At 39.8% G+C, this 24,569-nt stretch overlaps 1 protein-coding gene across 1 annotated transcript; it reads left to right on the top strand.

Annotated features, from left to right (window-relative positions):
• Positions 1–15,210: 15,210 nt before the first annotated feature.
• Positions 15,211–16,050, top strand: LOC100455360 (ribonuclease H1-like). The gene has a single exon (XM_054535958.2). The coding sequence runs from the start codon at positions 15,223–15,225 to the stop codon at positions 16,033–16,035; it is 813 nt and encodes a 270-aa protein (XP_054391933.2). The 5' UTR covers positions 15,211–15,222; the 3' UTR covers positions 16,036–16,050.
• The last annotated feature ends 8,519 nt before the right edge of the window (positions 16,051–24,569 follow it).

Raw genomic sequence — 24,569 nt, 5'->3', positions numbered from 1 at the left:
AGACATTTATGCAGCCAAAAGACACATGAAAAAATGCTCATCATCACTGGCCATCAGAGAAATGCAAATCAAAACCACAATGAGATACCATCTCACACCAGTTAGAATGGCAATCATTAAAAAGTCAGGAAATAGTGGGTGCTGGAGAGGATGTTGAGAAATAGGAACACTTTTACACTGTTGGTGGGACTGTAAACTAGTTCAACCATTGTGGAAGTCAGTGTGGTGATTCCTCAGGGATCTAGAACTAGAAATACCATTTGACTCAGCAATCCCGTTACTGGGTATATACCCAAAGGATTATCAATCATGCTGCTATAAAGACACATGCACACGTATGTTTATTGTGGCACTATTCACAATAGCAAAGACTGGGAACCAGCCCAAATGTCCATCAATGATAGACTGGATTAGGAAAATGTGGCATGTACATGCCATGGAATACTATGCAGCCATAAAAAAGGATGAGTTCATGTCCTTTGTAGGGACATTGATGAAGCTGGAAACCATCATTCTCAGCAAATTATCGCAAGGACAAAAAAACCAAACACCGCTTGTTCTCACTCATAGGTGGGAACTGAACAATGTGAACACTTGGACACAGGAAGGGGAACATCACACCCCGCGGCCTGTCATGGAGTGGGGGGAGGGATAGCATTAGGAGGTATACCTAATGTAAATGACGAGTTAATGGGTGCAGCACACCAACATGGCACATGTATACATATCTAACAAACCTGCACATTGTACACATGTACCCTAGAACTTAAAGTATAATTAAAAAAAAAAAAAAAAGAAGAGCTCTGTCAAACCCTGTCCAGCCTATGTATTGCAAGTAACAGTATTTCTTTAAACAGTGTAGTATCTGGAACAAAGACTCTACTAGATTTGATATATGAGTAGCAGAAATAAACCAGGTCTGTTCCATGTAAACCAGGACCTTTCCTTTTTTTTTTTTTTTTGAGACGGAGTATCTCTCTGTCACTCAGGCTGGAGTGCAGTGGTGCAATCTCGGCTCACTGCAACCTCTGCTTCCCAGGTTCAAGCAGTTCTCCCACCTCAGCCTCCTAAGTAGCAGGGATGACAGGTGCACGCCACCACACTCAGCTAATTTTTGTATTTTTAGTAGAGATGGGGTTTCACCATGTTGGCCAGGGTGGTCTCAATTTCCTGACCTCCTGATCTTCCTGCCTCGGCCTCCCAAAGTGCTGGGATTATAGGTGTGAGCCACTGCAGCCAGCCAGACCAGGGCATTTCATTGTAAATCAGGACACACAATTGGACATACAATTCTCTAATTAATACATAGAGTGTGTGGTATGTATGCAGCTACAAGACGAAGCTGGTTGGAAAAGGCCACTAGAAGAGGTGACATTTCAACACATGGATAGATATTTACAGTCAGAGGGCAAAGAAAGCACAGCAGATCTAATCTAGGAATTAAAGTCTGCCCAAGCAAAAGAAAGGTCATTTAAGACAGAAGCATTAAGGGGGTGAGTGATAGGCAGTGAGGCAAGCAGCTGTGAGATTATACGCAAATCGGGCTGACCCTCTGTTTTAGTAAGAAAGAAAAAATTGGGACATGGCCACATCAATTTAGGTAGGCATGGAATAACCTGCAACACATAGAATATTTACTCTGCAGCTCTTTAGAAAAAAAGTTGGCCAACCTATGACATAGAGCATAAGACAAACCTGCAAAACAATGAGAACTTATAATCAGAGTAAAATGAAAGTGAAACCGGACATCTTGATAAAATGGCATACTATACTTTTAAAATGTATTTCCTAAATGATACAACAGGATATTAATACCTTAAGGAAGATAATTTAATGGGTATGTCTAGCAATATAACTATGGTGTTTGTCAAACTAGACGATAAATACAGGTAAAACATTCCAGTGTATGCATTTGGTGAGAATTCAGATTTTTACCCGTGGAAATTTTAGTTATGATGGTTGTTGAGTGAATGAATGAAAACTATTTAATGTGCTTCCTACCTGATAGTCAAGAAACAGGCAACACTGGGCATGGTGGTGCACGCCTGTAATACCAGCTACTCGGGAGGCTTAAGCCCAGAAGTTTGAGACAAGTCTGGGCAGCATTGAAATACCTCATCTTTTAAAGAAAAACCAAAAACTTAAAAGATATTAGTAAGATAAACAATGTATTGAGATGTTTTAAAGCATAGTATTTCTTAAATGTTTTTCTTGCTATATTTCTATTTATTTAAAATGCATGCATATGAAATAATAATAGGCAGTAGGTATAATTTTAATACATATACTTTAAATCTTGCCACTATTAACATAAAAATACTTGTGAAATGGCCAGGCACGGTGGCTTGCGCCTGTAATCCCAGCACTCTGGGAGTCCAAGGCATGTGGATCACCTGAGGTCAGGAGTTTAAGACCAGCCTGGCCAACATGGAGAAACCCCATCTCTACTAAAAATACAAAAAGTAGCCGGATGTGGTGGCACGCACCTGTAATCCCAGCTACTCAGGAGGTTGAGGTAGGAGAATCCCTTGAACCCAGGAGGCAGAGGTTGAAGTGAGTAGATAGGGCCACTGCCCTCAAGCCTGGGAGACAGAGCAAGACTCCATCTCAAAAACAAAACAAAACAAAACTTGTGAAAACAAAATTAAAATATATATTGAATCAATTGATTTTTGAATTTTAATTATTTCAGAATAAACATTTTTCAGAGAGGATAATTAATGACTACACTTGAAGCTATTGAAATTTAACATTGTGGCCGGGCATAGTGGCTCCAGCCTGGGTAACAAGAGTGAAACCCTGTCTCAGAAAAAAAAAAGAAATTTAACATTGTTGGCTGGGCGAGGTGGCTCACGTCTGTAATCCCAGCACTTTGGGAGGCCGACGCGGGCAGATCAAGAGGTCAGGAGTTTGAGACCAGCCTGGCCAACATAGTGAAACCCCGTCTCTACTAAAAATACAAAAATTAGCTGGGCATGTTGGCGTGTGCCTGTAATCCTGGCTACTCGGGAGGCTGAGGCAGGAGAATCGTTTGAACCCGGGAGGCAGAGGTTGCAGTAAGCCAAGATCGTGCCATTGCACTCCAGTTCTGGGCCACAGAGCAAGACTGTCTCAGAAAAAAAAAAAAAAAAAAAAAAAAAGAAGAAATTTGACCTTGTTTTGCTTAACTGTCTCAATCAGATAATGTAACATAGAAATTCTGAATAAATTACTTTATACTTCGAAACAACATTCTTCCTGTAATAATTTTAACCAATTTAGTAACAATAGTTTTCCATTCAATTGAAAATAATGCAAAACAAAGGAGAACAGAAACCTGGCCAACTTTCAATTGACGCAGATAGGCTTGTCTATTCAAAATGAAATATTTTTCTTTGTGCAGATTATGTTTCAATGCATCAATGCATCAATATGTAAGACAGCATTTTGCTTTCTGCCAATCTTATGCTTATTGTCAATTTCTCAGCTTCATTTATAACCACTCCAAAACAAATTCACCTTTAAAATACATTGTGGATATAAGCCTGATTATTCTCATCGTGCCAGAGATTCTAAAACTGGGAGTAACAATTTTAAAGATCACCACTGGTGGAAACAAATATCTGCTCTTTTTTTTTCCTAAGAGTCACATTTTTTTTTTTTTTTTTGAGACGGAGTCTTGCTCTGTTGCTCAGGCTGGAGTGCAGTGGCACAATCTCGGCTCACTGCAAGCTCCGCCTCCTGGGTTCACACCATTCTCCTGCCTCAGCCTCCCGAGTAGCTGGGCCAACAGGCGCCCGCCACCATTCCCGGCTAATTTTTTGTATTTTAGTAGAGACGGGGTTTCACCGTGTTAGCCAGGATGGTCTCCATCTCCTGACCTCGTGATCCGCCCTCCTCGGTCTCCTAAAGTGCTGGGATTACAGGCGTGAGCCACCGCGCCTGGCCAAGAGTCACATTTTTATCATGACGTCTGGAATGTCACTGACTCAGTTCATTGCTGGGCTCCAAGGGTCACTCATTGTATGAGCTTGGGCAAGTTCTAATCTCTCTGAGCCTCATCTTTAAAATGGGGGAAATATTAATATCTCATGAGATTCTTGTGAGTTTTAAATAAGCCAATACATTTAACATACTGAGAATGTGGCCGGCATGTAATAAAACTTCCATAACTATGATTATTTTGTTAATAAAGACTTTTGCCATCTCTCCTTCCACTCACAAATTGCCTGATTTTTATTCTTTTCTATGCTATTTTTACATACTTTACAAAAACATATATATTTGTTTTACATGTGATCTTGGTTCTCCACAGATTCTAGTTTTAAAAATTTATCCTAAGAATAAATGCACTTTAGAAATCAATTATAGGAGTGTATATTATCTGTATCTCTCAGGTTAGGCTTGGAATGGATACATTTTTCATGTTAAATAATTATAACTAAATGCGTATCTTCAACTCTCTTTAGAGAATAAGCTGTGGTTCCCAAGGGATGGCATTCTGCTTTAGCAGAATTGGACTGATAAATTTGTTAATAAGATGTAAACTATTACATTTTATTCAAGAAGTTTTAAAAAAGCACAAGATGATTCATATTACTTTTACTTATTCAAGAATAATTTAAAAAATTTAGAGAGAGGTTGGGCCAGTGGCTCACGCCTGTAATCCCAGCACTTTGGGAAGCTGAGTCGGGTGGATCCCTTGAGGTCAGGAGTTTGAGACCAGTCTGGCCAACATGGGTGAAACCCCGTGTTGTGGTAGCGCACACCTGTAGTCACAGGTACTTGGGAGGCTGAGGCACAAGAATTGCTTGAGCCCAGGAGCCGGAGGTTGCAGTGAGCTGAGATTGCACCTCTGCACTCCAGCCTAGGCAACACAGAGCGAGACTCTGTCTCAATAAATAAATAAATAAAAATAAAAATTGAGATTGGGATACAGAGGGCTGCAGAGGCATATCGAGATATTCAGCTGCAGGAGATATATGGATGACCTTGAGGAAATAACCAGAAAGAAGCAAAAATTTTAAAGATAATTTTAAAAATTCTATGTATACATATATGTGTATTTTCAAATGAAATCATGTTTATTGCAGCAACTTGGATGGAACTGGAGGCCATTACCTTAAATGAAACAACTCAGACACAGAAAGACAAACACCCCACATTCTCATAAGTGGGAGCTAAATAATGTGTACACGTGGACATAGAGTGTGAAAAGATGGAGACTTGGAAGGGTTGGGGGTGCAAGATGCAAAATTACTAATGGGTACAATGCATGTTATTCCAGTGATGGATATTCAAAAAGCCCGGGCTGCACCCCATGCAGCAAAATATCCATGTAACAAAATTACAATTGTGCCCCATAACTTTATACAAAATTTAAAAAAACCGAATGTGTATAATATATATTTTCTCAGACAAAACTAAAAGTGGAACTAGGCTGGGTGCGGTGGTTCACGCCTATAATCCCAGCACTTTAGGAGGCCGAGGCAGGCGGCTCACCTGAGGTCAGGAGTTCAAGACCAGCCTGGCTAACGTGGTGAAACCTCGTCTCTACTAAAATACAAAAATTAGCTGGGCATGGTGGCGTGCACCTGTAATCCCAGCTACTCGGGAGGATGAGGCAGGAGAATCCCTTGAACCCGGGAGGTGGAGGTTACAGTGAGCTGAGTTCGTGCCAGTGCACTCCAGCCTGAGCGACAGAAAGAGACGCCGTCTCCAAAAAAAAAAACAAGGAAAAAAAAAGTGGAACTAATGATTGTATGGAAACAAATGGTTTATTAGTTTTACAAATAACACTAGAAAAATTATCAGTATAAAGACATTTGTTGAAATCAGGTTAACGAAATAATGGTTTTATAACTCTTAACTTTATGTGGTACTCATTGTTATTAAAATATTTTTTCTTTTGCAGATTCTTTTTCTCCAGTACTTTTCCCCTAATTTAACATTTTGCGTTTTCCTGAATTCTCATTTCTGGCTTCCAAATGCTACCAGACTGGTGGGCCGTGTTGCGGGTTGCCATTCTCTGCTTCACGGCCTGGAAACAGTTTCCAGGGAGTAAACGTAATATTTTCACACTTAGCTTTCTTATTTCCTTTATGTCATAGATCACAGTCCTGCACAGTCCTATTTTACAATGTTTATGAAAACTGTTTTCATATAATTTTCTAGTTTTCTAGATTATACAGTGTGAAGTAAATCTGCTTACTATTACTCCAGTTTATTCTGAAGTGAAAGAATGTATGTAATTCACTTTTTGTGTCATAATAATTATAGCTGGATATTAATTTTTCAAGTAATTTCAGAATTTTGTTTTTAGTAATTGGTTTGTATAGCCTGTTTATAATTATTATGGTTACTGAAATGTTATGTTGCTATTTTGTGACTTTAGTTTTATTTACTATGATTTCTATTAACTTACTTTTCCCCAATTCTGTTCTTTATTATTTCAATTAAATATTTTATTTGCTTATTTTTTGACTTCTATTTCTGTCATTTTTTATAGTTACATATTTCCTTTCTACATTTTTAGAAGGTTTGTAAATTTTTGTCGTGCATACATACTGTAACAAAACCTAAAGTTAATAAATATCTTTTCCCCAATATGTGGTAAAACCAAATATTCCTTTGAATCTGCCTTACTACTTTTGTTTAAGATTTTAGGTCCAATTTGTATTGAATTGTCTTAAGAGCCAATATTCTCTTAGATATATTAATACATTTACTAGTATTAACTAATTACTTTGTTTTGCTTTCCAGATCTTTCCTGAGATGAATTTCCTTCCTACCATAATTTCTCCTTTGATGTTTCTGTTAGTAGTGTTTTATTATTGATAAATTTCATCAGACATTTATTGGATCTTTTTATTTCTTTATTTTTATTTTTAGACAGGGTCTTACTCTGTCACCCAGGCTGCAGTGCAGTGGTGAGATCACAACTCACTGCAGCCTCAAACTTCTGGGTTCAAGCGATCCTCCCACCTTAGCCTCCGGAGTAGCTAGAACCACAGATGCCACCATGCCTGACTAATTTTTTGTATTTTTTTGTAGAGATAGGGTCCAGCCTTGTTGCCTAGGTTTGTCTCCAACTCCTGAGCTCAAGTGATCCACCTGCCTCAGCCTCCCAAAATGCTGGGATTATAGGAGTGAGCCACCATGCCTGGCCTGGATCTTTTTTTTTTTTTTTATCATTTATTTACTTTAATATAATTTCCTGTTTTCCATCTATTTCTCTGTACTCATTATGAAGTAATTTGTGTATTTTTTCCATTTTAAGTATATCTTCAGATTTGTATCAGTTACTTTTCTATTACATCACTTATTACTCTTTCTCATAGTCCTAATAATTGACAACTTTTTTCTAGTCTATTTTTATATTATACTGCTCATTTACCATTATTTTTTATCTGTCCATTTGCTCTTTACTTGAAAATGATTTTTTAAAATATCTTTTGGATTGTTCTACTGCTTTAACTAGAGTTGCTAATGTGAACAACAGGTCTCTGAAAAGGAATTTGGAGAAAAGAAACTTTATTTCAGTGAACAGTTTGCAAACCAGGGAGACTATGTTTTGATGTGGTTGGTGTTATATGTCTGTGCTATTTTCATATGATTAGAGTAGAAAGGGGTCTCATTTTATATTATTCTGTCATCATCGTTACAGTGTATTGTTTTCTCTCTCGAGCCTCATGCTTTTCCTAGTACATTGTCTCTGATATCTTTAAAATTTATTTAATTTAAAACATATTTATTCTGAATACTGCGCATTTTAAGAATATTTTTGAAAGTTTATTTATTAAAAATCCAGTTTTTTTGTCATCAGACAAATAAATAAATAAATAAATAAAATGTGGAAATATTAACAAAAAGGCAATATTTCTATGCCGTTGCTATATATTAGGTTGAAATGATCTACTGAAATAATGGTGGTTATCTGTTGACTAAAGTTTATCTGACATTCCCTAACCTATATGATAGTAGGTTAAAATTTCAACTAATATAATGTAAAGCAAACGCAAATCCAAAATTTGAATGCAGGGACTGTCATCCTTGACAAATTGGAATATATGGTAAAGTGTACTTTGGTAATTAGATAACCAAGAGTTGAAGAATAATACTTAAACATGGAGAAACTGTCCTCCTCATGTGTGTAATTGTTTGGGTTAGGGTCGTCGGGAGACAAAAGATAAAAGCATAAGGAAGAGATATGGTGTGCATTTATATACACACTAGTTTTTACTTTTTTTGGCATTAGAAATTGCTGATATAGTTTTACAATTTTTACAGAAAAAATACTAGTAGAAAAGAAAATAACCAGAAAAACATAACACGGTCACTAAAAAATGTTTATATTACTTTAATAATTTTAAATATATTTAAATCTCATATTTAAATATTTTATGTTTCTTGTAGTACTGAAGTTTCATAGGCAAATCTGTCATCTATATGTTTTTTGTAATCTAGGGAAGATTATGCACTTCATGCCCTCTGAGAGTCAGATGTTATGAAAATTCTGTGAATTCCGAGAATGGATCTATTTCGGACTGGTAAAATTTCCTTTTCTGCTTTAGTTTCTCAGCTTGCCCCCACTTTTTAGTTAAGAACTAGTACTTGTTGGTTGCCTTTTAAAAAATCATGTATTTCCTCACAGGCCAACTTCCATCCATATTTAATGTACAGTCACCTGTATTAGATGAGTAATCTTTAAAAGATTAATAAAGTTGACGTATTGAGACTATGAATGAAAACGGAGAGCAAGAAGCTCAAGTAGCCTGTGAGATTTAAACACAGGACTGATTTTGACCCCGAAGGTAGAGGACAAGTGTACCTGCTGCACCCTGTATCTGCAAAAATGCAACCCAAACTCCTGCCAAGTAGGAGGCATGAGGAAAACTGGTAACCCTTAAAATAATTGTGCAATTATTCACTGCAAGAACTAGTTGGGACATGCACATTAATACCGAGCGAGGTCATCATGATTAATATTGTGACAATAAATACCTGAGGAAATCAATAATGATCAGCGATTGTTTTAAAGGGCTGCAACATAATTAAAACATTTTACCCTGAAATGCGAGCGGTTTTAGGAGACACGCCACATAAGATTTTCCTGGCGAGCGACCGCAAGCAGCAGCAGGAGCGCCTGGCAGGGCCACTCGCCTGGCAGGGACACTTCCCTGGCAGTGGCCTGGGCTCTAGCGCTGAGAGGGAGGCGCCTGCGTTGAGGAGGCCTCTGCGCGGGGTCATCAATGATGTCACAGCGCGGGGGAGCGCAGCGCGTCTGCGCGTGGGGGCCTTGCTCCCTGGGCTCTTCGCGTCACCCTGCGCTGCGCTGGGGCTCAGGGGCCAGTGCTTACCAGAGCCCCTGCTCGGCAGCCGCTGTCCGCGCTGCATTCTGTGAGAAGCTTCCTTTCCAGGTCGCTTCTCTGGGCTCAGGTCCTGCGCTGCCTCGTGGCTCCCTGGCCTGTTCAAGCGCAGCCTCCGGCTCCAGCCGCTGCGGGCTGGAGGCTCCTTTTATGTTTTTATTTTTAAAAACCAACATATTTTTGTTACACAGATAAAAAAAATACATAGTTATATGCCCTGATCAAGCCAGAGACAAGTCTGGAAAACAAGTAAAACAGGCATCCGTAATTTTTGTTTTTTTGAGACAAGGTCTCGCTTTGTTGCCCAGGCTGGAGTGCAGTGGCATGATCTCGGTTCACTGCAACCTCCGTCTCCCGGGTTCAAGCGATTCTCGTGTCTCAGCCTCCCGAGTAGGTGAGATTACAGGCATGCACCACCATGCCCAGCTAATTTTTGTATTTTTAGTGGAGACGGGGTTTCACCATGTTGGCCAGACTGGTCACTAACTCCTGACCTCGTGATCCGCCGGCCCCGGCCGCCCAAAGTGCTGGGATTACAGACGTGAGCCACCGCGCAGGCCCATCCCTAATTTTTCAGATCACACTGGAGATAAGCAGCCTTCTTTCCCGCACCGTGAGGGCTGGTGGCTCCCCTGCAAAGAGGGCGTGCCGTGTTCCCTAGGAACGGGCAACCCCAGTTCAGAGGCAGCGCTCTGCGCACCAAGGCCGGCTTAAACAAATACTCTCCCAGCACTTTGGGAGGCTGAGGCGGGCAGACCACCTGAGTTCAGGAGTTGGAGACCAGCCTGGCCAACATGGTGAAACCCTGTCTCTACTAAAAATACAAAAATTATCCTGGTGTGGTGACAGGCTCCTGTAATCCCAGCTACTCGGGAGGCTGAGGCAGGAGAATTGCTTGACCCCAGGAGGCGGAGGTTGCAGTGAGCCGAGATTACACCACTGCACTCCAGCCTGGGCAACAGAGCAAGACTCCGTCTCAAAACAAAAACAAAAACAAACAAAACAAAACAAAAAGCCCATACGCACCGGATATGCAAAATTAAAATGTTCACGTCAAATATGTGTGTTTCATATGAACTGATCTTAGCACATCGTAATTATCTATTTTGGAAATTTCAGTTGCTGCATGTGGGTAGCTCACACTGGCTGTCTTAATCCGTCAATTCAATATCACATCACAATGCAAGAGACCCACCGTTGTCTTCTCTTTCTCCTTGGTTATGTGAGTGACTGATAATTTCCCACAGGTTCTGTGTATCGTCCTAACATTACGGGACCATAACATTAACCCATATTTAATGAACACATCTAAACTCAAACCAATAATTTATCATTGTAGTAAAATATACAACCGAAGTGATGAGACGGCTTTCCCAGGGAAAAGCGCTGCGTGCACAATCATTCTCTAGGCGACTTCATATTTCTCTAGTCCAATTCTCTGGGAACAATGAGCGCTCTCTCTTCGCTCTTCCTCTAGTACCTGCTTTTCACATGCAAAGGTATAGACCCTAGTGGGAAATAATGCCTAAGACCACCAACCCCTTGATGGTTTCCTCACAATACTATAAATGAAAATGTTTCCAAATAATATTAACATCCATCTTTGTCTATCACCATTGCATCAATGTTTGTGTTATCCTATAAAATTTAGAAGGCCTAGAAGGATGTTTTTGCTTTTTGCAATATAAAAATGGCCTAACACAGACATAGATGATATAGATATGGATAGGTAGTGGGTGTATTTTGAAATTTGTTTCTCTAAGGGACTTATTTCACTTCAAATTTGAAATTATTCTCGTTTTAAATGTAACAAATGATAAACCTTATAGAATGACAACACAATTGTTTATGTTGTAAAGGCACAGGGTATATCAAATGATGAACCAATCATTTCATTTTGAAGTTAGCAATTTTTTTTCTTTTTCCTGAGACCTCAATTCTCGGTAAATGAGGACAGTTTTTATACAGAGGGGCCTTAACACCACCACATACTGGGGCTGTTCTCAGGCTGTGAGGTTCTGCCCACACCAAGCCAGGATGAGAATTTTATTCCTCACACTGTTCTCAGTGCTTGTTTATATCCCCCCAAAAGTTCATTTTTTATGCTGTTTGTTCTCTCACATTTAATACATGTAACAAAAATTATCATGGTTTTTAAAATTATAAAGTATGTTATCTTTTAATCTATGTCCCTATAGAATTATCTTGATCCATTTACTTTTGTTGTTACAGGCAGATCAGGCTAAACTTCCTCTCTCTGGAATAAATGCCATGATCACTGCTCTTTGAGCATTATTTTTCTTAAATTATTTTTTAAACAAAAATTAATCTAACTTACATTAACCAAATTTCTTTTCAAAGTAATCACATTTCTTTTAAGTGAAAAATGTTTACCTTCTGTTATAAAGAATTCCCTGAATACAAAATATTTATTGTTTTTAAACTTTAGAAGAAATTGAAAATATCTACATGTTACTAATCTAAAAATACAGGCTCTGGGTTTATATGGTGTTAACATGTCTTCCATATTTTAAAGAATAAGTATTTAAATGCCATGCACTTTGTTTTCAAATTTAGAAAATGTTCCAACCTTTTGGCTGGGCATGGTGGCTCATGCCTATAATCCCAGCACTTTGGGAGGCCGAGGTGGGAGGATCACTTAAGTCCAGGCATTTGAGACCAGCCTGGGCAACATGGTGAACCCCATCTCTACAAAAAATTACAAAAATTGGCCAGGCATGGTGGCACTACCTGTAGTCCCAGTTACTTAAGAGGCTGAGATGGGAGGATTGCTAGAGCCAGAAAAATTGAGGCTGCAGAAGGTAAAGTGTTGAGGCTAACAGATGGTAAAGATTTAATTTTTCACTTAAAAGAAATATTGGTTACACTGAAATTTGGTTAATGTAAGATAGATAAATTTCTGTTAAAAAAAATTTAAGTGAGTCTTGTTAACACCACTGCACTCCAGCCTGGGCAACAGAGCAAAACCTGAAGAAAGAGAGAGAGAGAGAAAGAAAGAGAGAAAGAGAGAGAGAAATAAAGAAAAAGGAAGGAAGGAATGAGGGAAGGAAGGAAGAAAGGGAGGGAGGGAGCGGGGAGGGGGAGGGAGAGAGAAAGAGAGAGAGAGAAAGAAAGAAGGAAGGAAATAAAACAAAAAAGAAAATGTTTCAAGCTTTACAGTAGCAAGGCCACTCTGTAATGAACAAACAACAGAACCAAAACAAAAAAGGATTCTACTAACCAGTCTAACCAACAATACAATTTTGAAGTTGATTCAAATATCAAAAATCAATTTTAATAATAACTATATGGTATGAAAACCCCACAAAGATCAAGTAGGATGTATTATACTTGAATGAATTTATGAGTTGAGAGTAGGAAATCTATAAATTTAATCAAACAAGTCTAAGAATTATGAGGAAATTGTACTGCTAATGTATTATTTGACAAGCTATTCAGTGGAACACAAAGATATTCTTAATGAAGTTGCATATATATTTTAAAATGTTATCGAAGTAGATTTTTTAAAATGAGATGAATAACTTGAAAAAGTATTCAGGGATAAAGAGAAAAATAAATTTAGATAGTTTACATATAACAAACATATTTGAAAAGATAGGCTTGTCTTTTCTTATTCCTTAAATAAAAGGAATGGATATTTAAATCCCATGCCTTTCATTTTAAAATTTAGGAAATGCTTACAGCTTCCCACACTGAAATCTATACTAACACAGCTAATCTAATCAACGGATAACAAAATCAAAACAAACGGAATTCTCTTGACCAATCTATTTTCTTGATTTTTGAAAGTCTAAATGTATACTCAAAGAAAGAAAACTATTAATAATTGATTCTGTTATTTGAAAATATTTATTGATCATTTACCTCACACTAAGTGATCTCTAGCTCATGGGGATAGATCAGTGGAAAAGTATGTAAAGTTACCCAGGTTTGTTAAGCTTAAATTCTAATGAGGGAGAAAAGAAGTAATCGAGCAGGTAGTTTAGAACAGGAGTGTTGGCCGGGCACAGTGGCTCACGCCTGTAATCCCAGCACTTTTGGGAGGCCGAGGCAGGTGGATCACCTGAAGTTGGGAGTTCGAGACCAGTCTGGCCAACATGGAGAAACCCCGTCTCTACTAAAAATACAAAAAATTAGCTGGGTGTGGTGGCGCATGCCTATAATCCAGCCACTCGGGAGGCTGAGGCAGGAGAATTGCTTTCACCTGGGATGCGGAGGTTGTGGTGAGCCCAGATTGTGCCACTGCACTCCAGCCTGGGTAATAAGAACCAAACTCCGTTTCAAAAAAAAAAAAAGAGTGTTATGATCAGGCTTGGAATTCTAAAAAATTGCATACTGTGGTTGCTGTGTAGAGACTGGAATGAAAAAAAGGGCAATGATAAAAGCTTAAATTCAGATAGAATATGGCTAGCCTATAATTTTGAGGGTCCCTCAAATAAGAATGTATAATAGTTCTCATTATTTCCCCCAAGAAAAATCTGCAGTAGAGCCCTGACTGTGTAAGGGAAGTAGTGTAGTTACCAAGTGGTGAGGGTGGGAAGGTGAATTTGAAAACACCATTTGGAATTACTGCACTTTAAAGGCAAAGCTGGCAGGTTTTCCATACACAACAGATCTGAAAATGTGTGTGTGTGTGTGTGTGTGTGTGTGTGTGTGTGTGTGTGTGTATGATGGAGAGAGAGAGAGAGAGAGAGAGAGAGAATGAGAACCAGACAGATACAGAGAGAACTAAAAGGGGATATCAAGAATATTGAGCTGAGAAACTATAAAATGGGAGTTGCCGTTAAACACATAGGGGAAGAGCAAGTCTGGGGAGTATTGGAGGCTCCATGTGGACCTTCATTTTGAGATTCCTGACTGACACCCAAGTGAAGAAGTCAGAGGGTGCTGGGTGTAGTCTAGTGTTGAGGTATAATATGAAATATCAGGAAATTAATGACACAAAAATTAGTAAGAAAGCAAAGAAAAGAAAGATAAGTCCAGGTCCTGAGCCTAGTGCTTCTCTAACATTTAAAAAGTAGTAAAGGTGAGAAAAAAACAGCAAAAAAGGACTAGGGGTAATTATCAAAAATGTCGGGGGGAAAGTGGGTTAAGTGTTCTGGAATTCTATCAAAGAAAGTTTTGCAAAAAGGAGAGATCACCTGTGTCAAATGCTGCTGATACATAAATTAAGACAAAGGCTGAGGAATTATGCTTTAATTCATAATTTAACGATATGACTATCGTTTGTGCTTTGAGAAGAGCAATTTTGTTGGAGTGAGTAGGTGAGAAACCATACTGGAGTCCTTGCTAAAAGGAATGTCTGACCTCTGGATTCTCTCTTTTTTTTTTTTTTTGAGACAGAGTCTTGCTCTGTCACGCAGGCTGGAGTGCAGCGGCTCGATCTCAGCTCACTGCAACCTCTGCCTCCTGAGTTCAAGCAATTCTCCAGCCTCCTGCTTCTACTCACAGAAGCCGAGAGTAGAATGGAGGTTACCAGGGGTGGGAGGCAGGGGTTTGGGGAGACAGTGAAATCATTCAAAAGTGTAGTTAGACAGGAGGAATAAGTTTAAGAGATACATTGCACAACATGGTGACTGCAGTTAATGTATTGTATTCTTGAAAATCAAGAAGGGTTCTCACCACAAAAAGTAAGTATGCATATGTTCCTGAGCGCAATGTAATCATTCCACCATCTACCTATTTCTAAACAGGTTTTACACCACATATATACAATTTTATTTGTCATTTAAAAAACGAATGAATTGTAAAAAGAATTAAGTACTGGAAAACTTGTCACAGTTTAGGACAACTCTCTTTGTAAAATTAGTGGTTCCTTGGGACTGGAAATGCTTCCCGGTGCAGGGAGTGAGCGATGAGCTGGCTTCTGTTCCTGGCCCACGGAGTCGCCTTGGCCGCCGTGCCCTGCCGCCGCGGCTCTCGCGGGTTCGGGATGTTCTATGCCCTGAGGAGGCGCCGCAAGACCGGGGTCTTTCTGACCTGGAATGAGTGCAAAGCACAGGTGGACCGGTTTCCTGCTGCCAGATTTAAGAAGTTTGGCACCGAGGATGAGGCCTGGGACTTTGTCAGGAAATCTGCAAGCCCGGAAGTTTCAGAAGGGCAGGAAAATCAACATGGACAAGAATCGGAGACGAAAGCCCCCAAGCGACTCCGTGAGCCACTGGATGAAGATGGAGATGAAAGCGCAGAGCCGTATGCAAAGCACATGAAGCCGAGCTTGGAGCCGGAGCATCCAGTTAGCAGAGACACGTTTTCCTACATGGGAGACTTCGTCGTCGTCTACACTGATGGCTGCTGCTCCAGTAATGGGCGTAGAAGGTCACGAGCAGGAATCCGCTTTTACTGGGGGCCGGGCCATCCTTTAGATGTAGGCATTAGACTTCCTGGGCGGCAGACAAACCAAAGAGCGGAAATTCATGCAGCCTGCAAAGCCATTGAACAAGCAAAGACTCAGAACATCAATAAACTGGTTCTGTATACAGACAGTATGTTTACGATAAATGGTATAACTAACTGGGTTCCAGGTTGGAAGAAAAATGGGTGGAAGACAAGTGCAGGGAAAGAGGTGATCAACAGAGAGGACTTCCCGGCACTGGAGAGGCTGACCCAGGGGATGGACATTCAGTGGGCAAGTGTCTTAAATGTTCATGTCCTATGGCTATTATGACCAAATAAGCTAAGTTTACTAGAGATTAATGGTTTATGTAAATGGTTTAATGACATAACAATTTCCATGAAGTTAATATCATAATGTATATTAAAACATATTTGAGGCTCGGAGCGGTGGCTCACGCCTGTAATCCTAGCACTTTGGGAGGCTGAGGTAGGTGGATCACGGGGTCAGGAGTTCAAGACCAGCCTGGCCAGTATGGTGAAACCCCATCTCTATTAAAGAGTACAAAAATTAGCCGGGCGTAGTGTTGTGCGCCTGTGGTCCCAGCTACTCGGGAGGCTGAGGAAGGAGAATCACTTGACCCGGGAGGCCGAAGTTGCAGTGAGCTGAGATCGCGCCACTGCACTCCAGCCTGAGTAACGATATGAGACTCCAAGACTCCGTCTCAAAAAAAAAAAAAGAAAAAAAAACAAAACATTTGAGACTGGGCTCAGTGGTTCACCTCTGTAACCCAGCACTTTAGGAGGCCCAAATGGGCTGACTACTTGAGCTGAGCCAAGACTGTACCACTGCACTCTAGCCTGGGTGACAGAGAGAGACCCTGTCAAAAAAGAACAAAACAAACCCACCCATGTACACACATTTGATTCTTTTCCTTATCATACAAGTAATACAGTTTTTTGGTTTGGTTTGGTTTGGTTTGGTTTTTGAGACAGGTCTTACTCTATCACCCCAGGCTATGGCGTGATCTCATTGCAACCTCTGCCTTCTGGGTTCAAGTGATTCTCGTGCCTCAGCTTCCCAAGTATCTGGGATTGCAGGTATATGCCACCACGCCTGGCTGGTTTTTGTGTTTTTGGTAGCGATGGGATTTTGTCATGTTACCCAGGCTGGTCTTGAACTCTTGACCTCAAACAATACACCTGCCTTGGCCTCTCGAAGTGCTGGGATTACATTTGTTTTATGTCACTTCCTATATGTTTTTGTTTTATAATAAAAAGTTTTACAACTAAATAAATAATCATGTCAAACTTTTATTTATTGTTTTGAGACAGAGTCTCGCACTGTTGCCCAGGCTGGAGTGCAGTGGCGCGCAATCTCGGCTCACTGCAACCACAAGTAATACAACTTTAGGGAGAGTATCACTAGGCATAGAATACACAGGCAGTGTGGTTTGAGGGATGTTCTGCAATCCTTATATTTTGTTAAGAACACGAAGTAACACCCAACCTGGGCACATGGCATTACTATGACAGCTGTATGTCACCCTGTTCATTTCTTTGGAATGCATCATAATGTTAAATAAAACAATCAGTGTAAAAAAAAAATTAGTGGTTCCTTTCTTAACCAAGCTGTTGGTCTATATTAGTTAATGAAATGCGACTTGGTTTATACTCTAAATCTGAACAGAAAATTTTAGTCGTCTTCTACGTATTAAGTGATCTGAAAGTAACAGCAGAATCAGAATGAAAGCAAGCCATCTTAAAAGAAAGTTATCCCAAATGAAATGTTTTATTAGCCTTTGATTTATCTCTTTTGCTTAGAAATAAAATGAATACTTATTATTTTAATAGACCCAATTGCTTCAGGCTATAAACTTGATTACTCAATTTCAACTTCAATTTTTATAGCCTGAGAGACATGCTTTTGAAAATATTCTTGGCTGGGTGTGGTGGCTCAGCACCTGTAATCCCAGCTACTCAGGAGGCTGAGGCATGAGGATCTTTTGAACCCCGGAGGTGGAGGTTGCAGTGAGCCAAATCATGCCACTGCACTCCAGCCTGGGCAACAGAGGGAGGCTCTGTTTAAAAAAAAAAAAGGCATTTTTGAATAAAAGCACAACACCTTTAATTCCATGCTATTGTCCTTTATATATTAACTTGTAGAAAAAGAAAAAAGTTATATAATGAAATGTATTATTATGTTCCCCTTTATTATTATTATGTTTATTGCTATGTTTCTCTTTATATCACGCTGTTTACTTCTTCATCAACTCCATAATCAACTGCATATTTCTTTACAGATATTAAATTTGAAGCAATTGTCTTTTAAGATATCTTTTTGTCAGTTTCACTTACTGATGGCAACTTTATGCTTTGAGTAACATGATTCATCTCTGCTGTCAGGTGTTGGGGTCGCTGAGGGAGGAAGTTGTGTGTGTGTGTATGTGTGTGTGTGTGTGTGTGTGTGTGTGTGTCTGTGTTTGTTTTTTTCACTGACTGCATCTGTCCTACTGGCTGGGAGAAGAACACACACCGACATCTGTCCTGGCACTGAAGGAGGGAGCAGCCCTCTGGGCACAGAGAGAAACCATCACTGCACCCAGACTGCACCTGCTCTAGTAAAGAACAAGTCTGAGAGCTTGCACGCTAGTGAGATGATCAGTTCGTCACTCTGCTCACACTAAGGACAAGGCTGTGACTATCAGCTGGGGCAGAGAGTACACAGCTCAACAGCAGGTTTTTAAAAAGAGAACAAAGTCTTCTTCCTTCCGTGTTAAAAACAATTATACTATGGTTCAGCTGACCACCAAGGACTGGGTTATATCCCGCTATTCTCTGAAACTCAATACTGTCTTTGAAATTTTGGAATCTCATAGCCTTTTCTATCTAAATGTATACTGCCATCTCATGGCTAGAAGTTGCAGGGAGCAGTCTCTTTCATTTGTGTTTCCAATTGTTTCTGGTTTCCTATACTATGACACTGTTTTAAACAGAATTTAAAAATCTTTCAGTCAGGCTGCGCTCTCTGGTACACATTGGTTTTTAGTGCACTAAAATTCATAGCATTTCCTGTTTGAAAAATAATAAATCACAATTTTATTAATCATCATCTGTTTGAAAGCTATGCTAGTTTTAATAGTTACTGTGCTTCTCAACATATTTTAAATGCCCATTCACGTGTCTTCTCTAATATTCCCAGGTTTGTGCTATTATACACAGGGTTAAAAGAAATGACCAGGAGAATCAATGTACAAATGACCGAAAAAAACAATAAAGATCCCAGCAGTTGTTTAGAACAAAACAGCTGGGTGAGTCTCAAGTATCAAAGCAGGAATCACAAACATGTCACGAGGGGATTTGCTCCAAATGATATTTAAATATTTAAAAATGTACAATTTATATATGAGCAAAAAGAAAAGAATTAACTATTTTTTTGAGACAGGGTCTCACTCTGTCGCCCAGGCTGGAGTGCAGCGATGCAATCATGGCTCACTGCAGCCTCGAACTCCCAGGCTCAAGGGATCCTCCCACCTTAGCCTCCTGAATAGCTGGGACTGTCTGAATGCACACCTGGAAAGAAGGTGAAAACTTATTTATATTTCAACGTAATTCTTTGTGAAGAAGAAAACATAATAAAGGCGTTAGGAATGTAATGCCTAAATAGTAAAGTATGTTTTTATGGAAAATGACCGGCAGCCGGAAAGAATGTCCGCCTGCAGAATATGTAGGTCCTGTTTTGCAAGAGTAGCAGTGAGCACTGGACCCACCTCATCTCAACCCACAGGCAAAGCAGGACCCAAGCCACAGCCTTAAATGTATTCATTTGCTAAAAGAAAATGAACAGTTCTTTCTCTTCTTCCCGTAAACTTAAATCTAGTTTTATCATTAAATAATTTCTGGCCGGGCATGGTGACTCAAGCCTGTAATCCCAGCACTTTGGGAGGCCGAGGCAGGCAGGTCACAAGGTCAGGAGTTTGAGACCAGCCTGACCAGCATGGTGAAACCCCGTCTCTACTAAAAATACAAAAATTAGCCAGGCATGGTGGCAGGAGCCTGTAATCCCAGCTACTCCAGAGGCTGAGGCAGGAGAATTGCTTGAACCCGGGAGGGGGAGGTTGCAGTGAGTCGAAATCACACCATTGCACTCCAGCCTGAGCGACACAGCGAGACTCCGACTAAAAATAATAATAATTTCCATATTTGAGCCCTCATTAATATGTCATTTGTGAAGTTGATGTCTGCTTTGATTTCAGCTTTCCTGAATTTTTAGAAAAATGCCAAGTTTGTTACATTACGCCTGATTGCCAAGTGAAGGGTTCAGGGTGGAAGCATCTTTCGTGGAAGGTCCTGCTGGTCTCACAGGTAGCATTTAGGATGACATGTGTGCTCAGACAACAGCAGTTTCTCCCTTGTCTCTCACTGGGAAGTTATGAATATGACGAGGAGCTTCTTTCAGCATAGCCAATGCTTCCTGCATTTGCAATATAGGGCCTCGGATCCATGTCATGGGGGAAACACTCTTTCTTCTGCTTTCCTAAAATTATCTCCCACATGAGATTTGACAGCATCGAATCACTGAATTTTGTTTCTGATGAAAGAGAATCCTGTCTCCTTGTATGCTGGTTAACCGATTAAGTGTTCCTACAAGAAGCAAATGTTGAAATGGTAAAATGGTGAGCAGGTTTTTTTTTTTTTTTTTTTTTTTTCCAGGGGGACAGGGTCTTGCTCTGTCGCTCAGGCTGGAGTGTGGTGGCAGGATCATAGCTCATTGCAACCTCAGCCTCCTGAGTAGATGGGACTACAGGCATGTGCCACCACACCCAGCTAACTTTTCAAAACTTTTTTGTAGAGATGGAGACTTACTATGTTGCTTAGGCTGGTCTCAAACTCCTGGCCTCAAGCAATCCTCTCACGTTGGCCTCTCAAAGTGCTGGGATTATAGGCGTAAGCCACCGTGCCAGGCCAGTAAGCAATTTTGATAATAGAAGGGGAATCAGATTTGATAATAGAAAAGGAAATTCAAGAAAAACGATAAATATAAGCCATATAGCATTAGTGCTATCACAAAGGTTAAAGAAACTAACTTCAAACAATAGATAATTTAGAAAGGGGAAAATTGTTACATAAAGAATTTCTCTAATACCTCAAATTCAACCCCACCCCACTGTCTATCCCTTTTTCCTCTATGTTTATTCACATTTTAAGTATCTGTAATTGGTATAATCCACAAAGACGCATATTTTAAACCTCAAAGCTTTTCTTATACCAACAGGAAATTTGTAATACAAGCAGAAAAATGTATGATATATGCAGATTCAACATATAACAGTTATTATTCAAAACCAAGTGACAATGCATAATTTAAATACTCTGGTGCTATTTATTTATTTATTTATTTTTGAGACAAAGTTTCACTCCTGTGGCCCAGGCTGGAGTGCAGTGGTGCAGTCTTGGCTCACTGCAACTTCGGCCTCCCAGGTTCAAGTGATTCCTCTGCCTCAGCCTCCCAAGTAGCCAGGGTTACAGGTGTCCACCACCATGTCTGGCTAATTTTTGTATTTTTAGTAGAGACAGGGTTTCACCTTGTTGGCCAGGCTGGTCTTGAACTCCTGACCTCAAGTGATCCACCTACCTCAGCCTTCCAAAGTGCTGGGATTATAGGCATGAGCTACTGCACCTGGCCTCTGGTGCCTTTTAAATATGTATTCCTATTTAAGCCAAATATTGATTTTTCCTCCAGCTTCATTTGCTGTAGCATTTGTTCTTTTGGACCTAACGGGAATGCATTCCCACTGGCACGTCTCCAGTAGTCACTATGATAAATCAGACATTTCCCTGCCAGGTAAAGGAAAACCAGTGAGGATAGCTTGGTATTTTAAATGGTCAAATATCAATGATAACTTGGCAATCTCATTGCTAAATATTGTTAAACAGAACAAATCACCTTGACTATACGTTATGTCCTAGTAAGATCTATGGAGGAACAGTACTGAATGTGTATCTCTTCTCTTTAGCATTTACTACAAATTTTTGCTCTAAGTCTTACATTCTTGGAGTAACAATTTTAATTGGCCAAAACAGAATTTTATAAAAATTCTCATTGGCATATCCCCATCATCACTATGATAAACTAGACAACATTTGGCTGCCAAGTAAAGTAAAACCAATGAAGTACTAAACTGTGAATGCAGGCTCTAAAGCACATTTTAGTTTATTTAGTAACATTTGAATCTATTATGCATTTACTTGGGTGCACCAATATTTACTTTTCCTGGAATAATGATCATTTATGGCTATTCCAGGACCAAATTTTAAATCCAATTCTAATTATTTCAAAAGTCAAGACCAAATAGGTTATAATAAACAATATTTTTTCCAAGTTCCCCCATTTTCAGCTATGTGTGCTGGTGCATCCCTGTAGTCCCAGCTACTCAGGAAGCTGAGGCAAGAGGATTCCTTGATCCAAGGAGTTGGAGGTGGCAGTGAGCTGTGACTGCACCACTGTACTCCAGCCTGGGTGACAGAGTGAGAACCTAACTCTTAAAAAACACCAACGATCAAGTCCTCCCATTTTCATTCAATAAAGGAAAAAGTTGAAGTTAAGCATATGAAAACTGAGTGAGACTCTAAATTATTATTGTGATATTTATGTTATTAAATGGCAAAACCTTAGGCAATACTGCATTACCATTCAGTTTTTATAAGCATTTAACTTCTGTTTTTAAAAAAATATTGGCCAGGTGCAGGCTCATGCCTGTAATCCTAGCACTTTGGGAGGCCGAGGTGAGTGGATCACGAGGTCAGGAGATCGAGACCATCCTGGCTAACACAATGAAACCCCATCTCTACTGAAAATACAAAAAATTAGCTGGGCGTGGTGGCGGGTGCCTATAGTCCCAGCTACTCGGGAGGCTGAAGCAGGAGAATTGCTTGAGCCCAGGAGGTGGAGGTTGCAATGAGCTGAGATCACGCCACTGCACTCCAGCCTGGGTGACAGAGCGAGACTCCATCTCAAAACAAACAAACAGAAAATGTTAATAGTAGCTTTAGTCACAATTGTCAAAAGGTGGAAACAATCCAGTAGATGACTGGATTTAAAAACTGTAGTATAGGCCGGGCGCGGTGGCTCCTGCCTGTAATCCCAGCACTTTGGGAGGCCGAGACAGGCAGATCACGAGGTCAGGAGATCGAGACCATCCTGGCTAACACGGTGAAACCCCGTCTCTACTAAAAATACAAAAAATTAGCTAGGCGTGGTGATGGGCGCCTGTAGTCCCAGCTACTCAGGAGGCTGAGGCAGGAGAATGGTGGGAACCCAGGAGGCGGAGCTTGCAGTGAGCTGAGATTGTGACACTGCACTCCAGCCTGGGTGACACAGCAAGATTCCATCTCAAAAAAAAAAAAGTAGTATATACATACAATAAAATATAATTTAGGCATAAAAAGGAGTGAAGTTCTGATACCCCTTACAACACGGATGAACCTTGAAAACATTTTTTATAACTTCTTTAATGTGACTTATTTTAATGCATTTTAATGTGTTACTGATATTTGCGTAATTTGATTTTCTTTGCACAACCAGGATTTCTTTTCTAATGTTTCTGCCATAATCAAGGAACAAGGAAAAGACAGAAGTAAGTGGTTTACTGCAATATCTAAACCCTTTACCCACACAATGGTCTCCTTCACAGTTAGACTCTCTACCTTACAACTCTCTTGATGCCTATGCCAGATCCTATTAGAGAGTGTGGAGGTCCTTCCAGAAGTTTCTCCTCTCGTGTGCCATGAGGCTGGTTTTGCTCTCCAATGTGCATGCCTGAAAAAGCCCTGGTGGGTCACAGGCTGGGTAACTCCCGCTCCACTTCTCTGTTTCATGCAGGGATGACAAGAGCGACTTCCCAGCTACCGATGGATGAAGAGCAACTGCGAGTATTTATGCACATGGATATCAGCTTTTATATGGGTTAAGTGCTACTTTGTTTAGGAGGAGGAAATAATTTCCATAGATAAGATAATATCTCTTATTTCAAAGTAAATTGATTAAAAATTTATTCATATAGAGAAGGAAAGGCCACCAAACAACAAGAAGCAGAGTTTCACATCAAATACATAAAAATGATCAAAATCTTATGGAAGAAAGGTATCTTAATTTTAATCACCAAACTTTAACTTTTTTGATAAATATTTAGGGTTATAATGAAAAATAAACCAATGCTAATGAAATGACAGGTGCAGGGAATGTTGCTGAGTTTCTTGTGTGTGGTTTGAACATTGAAAGGCCCCACCTTGTTATGGTCATAATATTTGACCTCACTCTTGTTCTTATGCTGAGGACACTCACCATTTAGGGTGAGAACAACTGAAAGGTATTCCTCGTGGAAGGAGCTCTTGTAGAGCAGTAAGCTGGGGGACCGTGGTTCGGAAGCTCAGTGTGGCTGTCTCTCTGGTCAGCATGACCTCTTTAGGAAATAAAGCTGCAGAGAAGCTGGAGTTCTTACTGAAGGTGTAAGTGTACTGTTCTTGAAAACTGTAGATCACCAAGGTGCCCATTCCAAAGTATGCCAAAATCTCTGGAATGACACAGTTTTGCTGTGTTAGGAATATGTATGTGCCAGACTCTTGCTTTATGTATATTTTTAAGGTGTATATATTTAAGGATTACTTAAATATCTCAAGAGAAAATAATCGTGGCATGTTTGATGCTTTTTTAAACTTTTAAATTTTAAAGATTTTAAAAGAGGAATATAAAATATAGATAACTAAGCTCTCTCATATTCCCAGGACCCAGAATTGATTAATAGTTAACATCCTATTATTGCCCCCAAACGCTTCATCTTCGATTTGGATGAAGGTGAGTCTCCAGTA

The sequence above is a fragment of the Pongo abelii genome, chromosome 19 (assembly GCF_028885655.2).
Source record: "Pongo abelii isolate AG06213 chromosome 19, NHGRI_mPonAbe1-v2.0_pri, whole genome shotgun sequence".
Lineage (NCBI taxonomy): Eukaryota > Metazoa > Chordata > Mammalia > Primates > Hominidae > Pongo > Pongo abelii.
This window is presented reverse-complemented; position numbering and strand designations above follow the sequence as displayed.

Bases quoted from the DNA above. Each gene is read 5' to 3' on its own strand.
- LOC100455360 (XM_054535958.2), top strand. From the start codon at position 15,223: ATGAGCTGGCTTCTGTTCCTGGCCCACGGAGTCGCCTTGGCCGCCGTG.